The sequence below is a fragment of the Populus trichocarpa genome, chromosome 1 (genome assembly GCF_000002775.5).
Source record: "Populus trichocarpa isolate Nisqually-1 chromosome 1, P.trichocarpa_v4.1, whole genome shotgun sequence".
NCBI classification, from domain to species: Eukaryota; Viridiplantae; Streptophyta; class Magnoliopsida; order Malpighiales; family Salicaceae; genus Populus; species Populus trichocarpa.
This window is the reverse complement of record NC_037285.2, coordinates 17617133-17625636: the sequence shown is the minus strand read 5'-3', so window position 1 is coordinate 17625636 and position 8504 is coordinate 17617133. Positions and strand designations below refer to the sequence as shown.

At 33.0% G+C, this 8504-nt stretch overlaps 1 protein-coding gene across 2 annotated transcripts; it reads left to right on the top strand.

Moving 5' to 3' along the window:
- Positions 1-3788: 3788 nt before the first annotated feature.
- LOC7475111 (transcription factor bHLH87) lies at positions 3789-6629 on the top strand. Of its 2 annotated transcripts, XM_052452397.1 has the most exons (4): positions 3789-4141; positions 4355-4425; positions 4634-4849; positions 4961-6629. In XM_052452397.1, exons 3-4 carry the CDS (start codon positions 4679-4681, stop codon positions 6116-6118), a joined length of 1329 nt encoding a protein of 442 aa, XP_052308357.1. In that variant the 5' UTR covers positions 3789-4141; positions 4355-4425; positions 4634-4678; the 3' UTR covers positions 6119-6629. The 2 variants fall into 2 exon arrangements, with proteins under 2 accessions (XP_052308357.1, XP_052308358.1); XM_052452398.1 differs by lacking the exon at positions 3789-4141 and having other exon boundaries at positions 4180-4425.
- Positions 6630-8504: the final 1875 nt, after the last annotated feature.

The window sequence follows — 8504 nt, the reverse complement described above, 5'->3', positions numbered from 1 at the left end:
GATTCTATGAGCAATTATCCCATTGAAGTCACTTTATCGCTTATTGGACTGTTGGATCTCCTAGAATTAGAGCTATAAGTTGTTTGGGTCAATTTTGTTAATTTTCCTCTCTTTTTTTCAATTTTCTTGTTTATTTTTGGATTTTGTGTTTATTTCTTTTATGTTTTCATATTGTTATTATTTCCTAGTAGAGGTTGGTTTTTGACATATTTAAAGGTTTTGTAAATCTCTAAGAAAGCAAATCTTATTAGATTTACTTTTAAGTGAATAAAACTTTTAATTTAGAGTTCATACCTACAACTCTATTTGCCCTCCAAATCTTCTTTATTTTTTTTTTCTTGTTGTTGTACTAATTGCTTCCACTTCCATCAACCTTAGTAACAACAATTAGTGGTAGTAGTGAAGACATCTTGGTCAAAAGACCCATCATATGCACTATCCTAAATATAAGGTCAGATTTGGTGATCTACCATCTCTCTCTCTCTCTCTCTCTCTCTCTCTCTCTATATATATATATATATATATATATATATATATATATATATAACTTACCATAATAGTATTTTGGACTAAGCCTAGATAATTCTTCGTACTATGCTGCGGCGAGACAAAAAATTTTAAATGTAAAAAAATTATATTCAAGTTAAGAGAAATTCTTTGATAGTGTCAATAAACTCAACTCAATGGGTCAAGCCTGAAATCTCCTGACTAAACTCCTTACCTAGCTTGAGCTTTAAATTAAATTGTATAAAAGTTATTCTAACTTGACTCAATTGACTTGTCAGGTTAAAGAAAACTCAAATGGCTAGTGAAAACATGTTTTGGCTTTAAAAATAATTTCAAGATGACATCTTTTATTTAAAAAGTATTGAGACAACGACACATTAGATCAACCTCGGTCAACTTAGGTTAACTTGTCAAACCTGCCACTTGGGTCAAGAGCTTCATTGAGTTTAATAACTTTTTTTTTAAAAAAACTATTTTTGTTTAATTATATGATAAAAAAATAGACGTTCACAAAATTGAGCGCCAACTCAATACCAGCATGTTTTTCTAAGACTACAATATCCCTATCAAAAGTAAATTAAAATAAATTATGAAGTCTAATTCCCAATAATTATGTTATTTTTGGAATTATTTTTATTTAATAATATGAAAAAAATATATGCTAAAAAAACTGAGCACCAACTCAATGACGATACATTTTTTTGAAAACCCAATACCAATATATTTTTCTAAGATCATGATAATTCCATAAAAAATAAATAAAAATAAATTATGAAGTCCAATTCATAATAATTATGTTTTTTTCGGAACCATTTTTTATTCAACAATATGATATGATATTTTTTTATTTAATAATATGATAGAAAAAAGTAGACGAGCGTAAAACTGACTATCAACCTAATATCAAGATGTTTTTTAGACCATGAGAACTCTGTATAAAAAAACCAAAATAAATAACAAAATCCAATTCCTAACAAATCTAATATTGAAAAATGTAAAATAAAAAAACAAACAAAAAAAAATATATGTTATTGTTCCAATGAACAATATCATGTGAGGAGGGGAGCAATGATTTCCCCTCCTCTTTTAGTTTATGTTAGTTTATTTAATAATATAATTAAAAAATAGACAATTATAAAACTGAATACTAATCAAATACTGAGATGTTTTCTTCCCTGTTTTTATTTTATGTTAATTTATTTAATTATATGATAGAAAAAATAAATGATGTAAAATTAAGTATCAATCGAACACCAGGATGTTTTTCGAGATCATAATACCCCCGTATCAAAGAAACCAAAATAAATAATAAATTTTAATTTTTAATAAATTTAATATTAAAAGATAAATTTTTTTTAATAAAAAAAACAAATGTTATTGTTAGAAATAATAGTAACATATGAGAAGGGAAATAATGATTTCCCCTCTTGTAGTTTATTTTAGTAATCTCCTTCGTCTCCCTCCCAGGAACAAAAGAAAAAAAAATTAAAGTGAAATTACCCGGTTATAAAAATCTCATTTATTTGCTTGTAACTTTATTAACACTCTCTCTATATTCTCCTTCATTTGTACTACGGTTTGGATTAAATTTTTTCCCTACATATTCATCAAAGTCCAACTTTTGTTCCCATAGTATAAAATTGTTCAATGTCACCCCTGTTTCCTTATACTACTAAATTACTAACAAAAATTTGATTTTATTTTTAGTTTTTGTTTTAATTCTCTCTTATTTGAAATCCCAATATATATAGGTTATAATATATCTCACAATGCTAAAAAACCTAAAAGAGAAACTCATAAACTAAGTTAAAAAAGTAGGGATAATATTAAAATTTCAAGTCCTTCCATGTCTAGTTTGTTAATAGAAATTTAAAATGAAAGCTAGCAGAGTAAATGCAATTTTTATAATAATTTAAACAAGTGTCTAGCTATCCTCGAATTGATTTCAAGAGATCATGATCTCTTGAAAATATGAATTTCTTTTATTGTTAGACTACTTGATCTGCAGAGAAGACAGGATTAAGAGGTGATAACAAGATATTAATGTTAAGGTTGGCGGAAAGTAGCAAATTAAGGCGATGGGAACCCATTCACTGAGCTGTAATGACGATGGGGTGCATGTGGGTACGACTCAGAACCTACACCTCTCTCTCTCTCTCATGCATAACTATCTATACTTTAATGGAGATTACTGGAAGGAAAAGAAAGAAGAAGGAACTAGAACTAGTATGTGAAGAAAGACAAAATTGTATAAACAACTTGTTTTGTGCTATCTGCCTCCCCCTCGTCCTGACTGCCCTTGCTCTGCCTTGCCTGCCAACATCTTAATTTTATGTTCAAAATGCCAATCCTAAGAAATGGAACTCCAGACCCTTTTCAGGTTTCGTTCCTTCTTTTTTAATCATATTTCTACTGTTTGAACTTGTACTTTCCCATTTCATTTTCACTGTTACACTACTTCTACATTCCAAATCACCATAGCTTGGCAGTACTCTGACATCTGCCATATTATAGTCTGGAATTTTGTTGAGGAAATGCAAGATGTGGTTGGGCCTCATCATGCACAATAAATGCTAGACCTCATATAATCCTAATGTCTTTAGTGCACGTTCCAAGCTGTACTCCCCGTGGGGCTAGCTACCATAAGCTGACTGCCTGTAGAGTTATAGGCACACGAACAGTAAACAGAAACAAGTAATTGCCCGTTTAATTTGGTATTTTCGTGTAGGAAACTTCAGCAATCCCCTGCACTTGTTACATAGAGCTAGTTCATGAATAGCTGGCTAGTGGCATTCCAACATCATTTACTATGAGAAGTCCTTGTATCAATGTGTTATCTACAGTTTAATGGTCTGATTTCCTTGTATCAATGAAGTCTATATATATATAATCTCCCCATTCGCTACACTAATAGCATAATGACCATATTTATATCATGGAAATGTGACAAAAGTAATGAATTTCTTGTAATGAGGGAGTGACAAATGCCACATACAGGAACATCCTCGAGCGGTCCAGGGAAAGGTACCGTATAAATCCTCACAAAGTGAAAGAAAAGTACTGTAGTGGAAAGTGAAAGCAGTAATAGTGGTGATGATTAAAACTATGATTAATGGAAAAGCAAGCTCTTTAGAGTTAGAAAGTAGTGGATACTGTAAAAAGATGCTCTGCTAGCTGCAATTTTAATTACTTGAAAACTTTACAGTGCGCATGGAAGAGCATGAGAAATCCAAAAGGAGGTCAGAGCTTTCCCCAACATAAACAATTAATACAATCAGTTGGTTTTTGAGATTCAATATGCTTCTCTGCAATCTCATGCTCCCCATCTGCTATAAAATATACTCTCGCGTCCTCCACCAAACTGACCACAAACCCTTATCTTTTCCAAACCCATTGTATCTCTCCTCCTATCAGATATTGAAAATTATATTTTTTTAGGTAGCCTTTTTTTTCCCCTCATATTTTACATGTTCAAATACTAATAGCATCATTTTTAGGATTATAAAATTAAACCATATGCTCTTTATATCTATATAAGCATTCCCCTTACTTAAGAAGTAGCATTACACTGTATCACTATAGCTAGGTATTTGGTCATCCATCTTGCTAGTTGAAGTTCAAGTTCAAGTTCAAGGTAGAAGAAAACAATATTCTCTCTTTATGAACTTTCTCTTCCTTAATTTGTTAAATTATGTTTTATCGTTACATTTTCTTGATTTTCTCGTATTACATGCACGAATTCCTGGACCAGTTTCTTGAATTTCTTCGGTGTTTGTCTTTATTACACAATGGAGGTCAAATTTTAGTTGCCAAACTGACGTTAGCAATGGTTGTTTTGTTTGTTCAGGATCGATCACCGCAGTTTTCGTGGTTACTGGCTGTCCCAGATTGCACAGAAAGTATAATACAAAGCCAGAGGTTTGTTCCAATTCTGGTTCTACACAACTTACATTGAAAGAACTACGTATAACTAATAATATAAAGAGTAAATATTTTCCCCTCTGCTAGCTAGCTGCTTTTGTATTTTAAGCAAATGGGTGGCAGCTGGATCTTTATTTCTTATTCTCTCTCTTTTGTGCAGAGCTTCATCCTTTAACTTGCTTTCTGTTTTTCTTCATGGTTTTAGGAATAAAAGGACTTTCTTGTTTCCACTGAAGATTCTTCAAAATCAATGGATAGTTTGGGATGGGATGTCGACTCACAAGTTCTCACAAACTCATCATCATTGTGGAGCAATCAACAGCATGATGGCGTGGATCTTGGAGAGGACATCTTCCATCAAATTCAAGAGCTCCAAAAAACTCAAACATCAGCACCACAGCTGAATTCGGGTTCTGAAAGAGTAAGTGGAATGGTCAATAGTTGTTAATACTAGCTACTTCCTGCTTTAACAGTTTCTGTTCCAAACTAAATGTATTGAATCAATTTATGCTTATGAATTTATATATCGCAGCACCAAGAGGTTACAAGGTTGGTTGCAAATACAGTGCTGGCAAAATCATCTGGAGCTGGAACAATATGCAATTGGGGAGATGCTTCAGCTCAAGAATTGTATTCTTCTTCTTTGATCAGTAAACCTTTTTCTGTAACTTGCATGGCTGATTTTAGCATGGGTGGCCAACCAAGAATCAATACCAATGGCTTACAAAATAGCAAGGCTTGTGTTTCGACGGGCTCTCTTGAGTCGCTTGATTGCTTGCTATCAGCGACCAATAGCAACACAGACACATCAGTTGAAGATGATGGAATTTCCATGATTTTCTCTGATTGTAGAAACTTGTGGAATTTCGCTCCCAATAGCAGTGCTGCAGTTTCATCTGGGGAGTCTGAGAACAATACTTGCAATCCAGGAAATAAGGAGATGCATTGCCCAGTAAGTGAGCTTGATGAAACTGTCTCTCATTGTTCTTCAGATCAATATGGAAAGAATAGAGATTGTTCGCAAACTAAGCCTGTTTCTACAAAGAGAAGCAATGATCACTGCAGTGAGCTGAAAATGGGTCTAAAGCATCCTTTTTTCGATATTCTCCAAAGTGAGTGTTCTAATCAAGAAGGTGGTTTTAGACTAATTTCAGATAATCCGCCAAAATCAAAGAAACCCAGATCAGATAAGCGTCCAAGCTCATCAAACATCAACTTTCAGCAGCCAAGCTCATCAATTTCTTCTTCTATTGAGGAGCCTGATCCAGAAGCCATTGCACAGATGAAGGAGATGATTTATCGAGCAGCGGCTTTTAGGCCAGTGAATTTAGGCTTGGAAGTTGCGGAGAAGCCTAAGAGGAAGAATGTTAGAATATCAACTGATCCACAAACAGTGGCAGCAAGGCAAAGGAGGGAGAGGATAAGTGACAGAATTAGGGTTCTGCAGGGGATGGTCCCTGGTGGTAGCAAGATGGACACAGCGTCAATGCTTGATGAGGCTGCGAACTACCTCAAGTTCTTAAGATCACAAGTCAAGGCACTAGAAAACCTAGGCCACAAGCTTGACTCAGTGAATTGTCCACAACCAACAAACATTGCTTTCTCTTCTTTACCGTTCAACCACTCGTTTCCCTTGCAAAATCACTTTCCATTCCAAAACCCTAATCATATTCACCCCTCTCAAGGCTAATACCAAAGAACCCAAAAAAACCCCTGATAATGGATTTTAATCATAGTAGTCATCATCGTTATTTCCATCGCCAATGATTAAGAATCCAAAGCACATTTTCTAGCCTAAAAACAAGTACAAAAGCTAACCCAAGATCCTTTGCCAAGTAATCTTAATCATTACATTCCAATAACCCAGAGTCAAAAGCATTCACTAATGATGGTTACTTAGTTATCAACATGATCACATCCACTTTTCAAGAGTGAGAGATCTAGCTTTGCAAAGTCTATCCCTCTTACTGTTCTTGCTGTTTCCACTAAATTAACGACAGTTGAAGAAACGATTGGTGGAAACAGTTAGAACAAGGATAGGGATAGCATTAGTTAATGAAATATTGTCTTTCTTTTGCATAAAAAAAAAGGGTATGGCAATTATAACACATATGATTAAGATCAAGGGCTAGAAAGTGTGAATCAGTTTAAGATTGTTACTGTAAGATTTGTTTAATGTATTCGATGCACTTAAAAGCTCACTTTTCTTGGAGATCTTTATGAGGTTTATTTGATGCAGTAATTTGTTAGCTAACCAAGGCAAGAGACATTCTCTTTAGAGATGTGAGCCCCTAGTCAGCAGTCAGTGGTCCTGTCTCCTTGATTCAACCCAAAGCGTGCCCTTGAAAATCTCCCCCAGTCTCATTGCTTAGCACATGTTTATGCTTCTTTTTTGGCAGGTGTGGTTTGTAAGAGTTCCTTTCTGCATTTTAAAACTCTAATTCCTAGAATTATACTCCAGCTAATGATATTCACCATCATGATGGCTTGATGATATGGGCTCATATAAATTTTGATATTTGGGTTTCTTACTTTCCCGTGTGGGAGTTGAAAAGTGGTTTTGGATTGGATCATACCTCTTTTTTTTCTTTCTTTTTTCCTTGTGTGTGTGGTCGGGGGATTATATACTATATTTAGACAATGTTCGGCTGTGAAAGAGCCTAGATCTTTCCCTTGGTTTTTGTTTTTATACAAGTTTCTCAACCCAAGTTGACAAATGCTCGAATAATCAAGGCCCCAGAAAATAACCAATTTTCTTATGTAGAAATCTCATGAAAACTCGTATATTTTGGAGGCTTTCACAAGTTGGAAATCTGAATTTCGATATGGTTGTTGAATTTGTATGGACAGCTACGTTTCTGAATTATTCTAATGGGATCTTGCTAGCTAGCCAACTGTTGCTACCGGCTCGAATGGCAAGCCAAGTGAGGCGGTGGGGAAAAAAACGTAGCTAGGTGCATCATCGCTCGATTTGTTACAACTAGCTAGTAGCTAAGGCAACATTCAATGGACCTTGCATTATTGGTCTCCTATTAATATTGACATCAGGCAGGCAGCACATGTTGACTTGATAAAAAAGTATTTCCTTTTGCCGCGTGCACAGTTTGAATAATTTACATTTTAAAACAGTTTTTTTATATATAAAATAATCTTTTTACAAGGGGATTTGGATAAATATTAATTTTATCACCCCCACTACACCGCAAGCAAGATGTTGTGAATATTTTTTTAATTAAAAAAAATACAAAAAACGTTATTTTCTTCAAAATTTTATTGATTTTATTTATTTTATCAAGAATAAATGAATTTTATTTTTATAAATACATCATGAAATATAATTTATTTGTATAAATATGAAAGAAAAATTAAATATTTTATACGTAAATTACAACAATCTCTTTGACATATATATTATCAAATTAAATATTAATTGGAAAATAACTATTAATTAAAAAGGGTGCCCTAAATAAGTTTTTTTTTAAGTAAAAGCGAGTGCATTATTTATTTATTTTTTTAAAATTATCGGAATCATAAAATTAATTTTTAATAAAAAAAAAGTTTTCATATTACATCGAGGATGTATTAAAAAACAAATACAAGAATAATATATTGAGATTTCTTGGAGTCTATTTTCAATATATACATGTGATAGTAAAATAATTTGCAGACAAAAGATAAAAAAACTAAATTTAAGAAGAAACATCATCAAAATTTTGCATATTACTAACGAATGTTTCCACCGGTATTAAGACATTGATTCTATTGGAAATAAGTTTATCAACATAATCATAGATGGTTACCATTAATTTGTTGTAAAATGTATCGTTGGTGATTTCTAGTTGATCGCTCATTTCATAGGTAATATAATCATTGTTGAATTTACAAACATAAAAGGGTGTCAAATAGAAAAAACTCACCAACATCATTCAGTCGGTATTTCTATCGATGTGTATGGAATATTACCGACGAAATATGCTCGTAGATGATTATATATTGTTAGTGGTATTTCTTGTAAATTTTTTTCCAACTCTCTAGAACTCTACAAGGGAGTTAGTTCGTCAATAATTTGCCTGATT

Excerpts from the sequence above, each read along its gene's own strand:
- LOC7475111 (XM_052452397.1), top strand. The coding sequence starts at position 4,679 with ATGGATAGTTTGGGATGGGATGTCGACTCACAAGTTCTCACAAACTCA. Across the intron at positions 4,850-4,960 it reads TGAATTCGGGTTCTGAAAGA|CACCAAGAGGTTACAAGGTT; the intron begins GTAAGTGGAATG and ends TATATATCGCAG.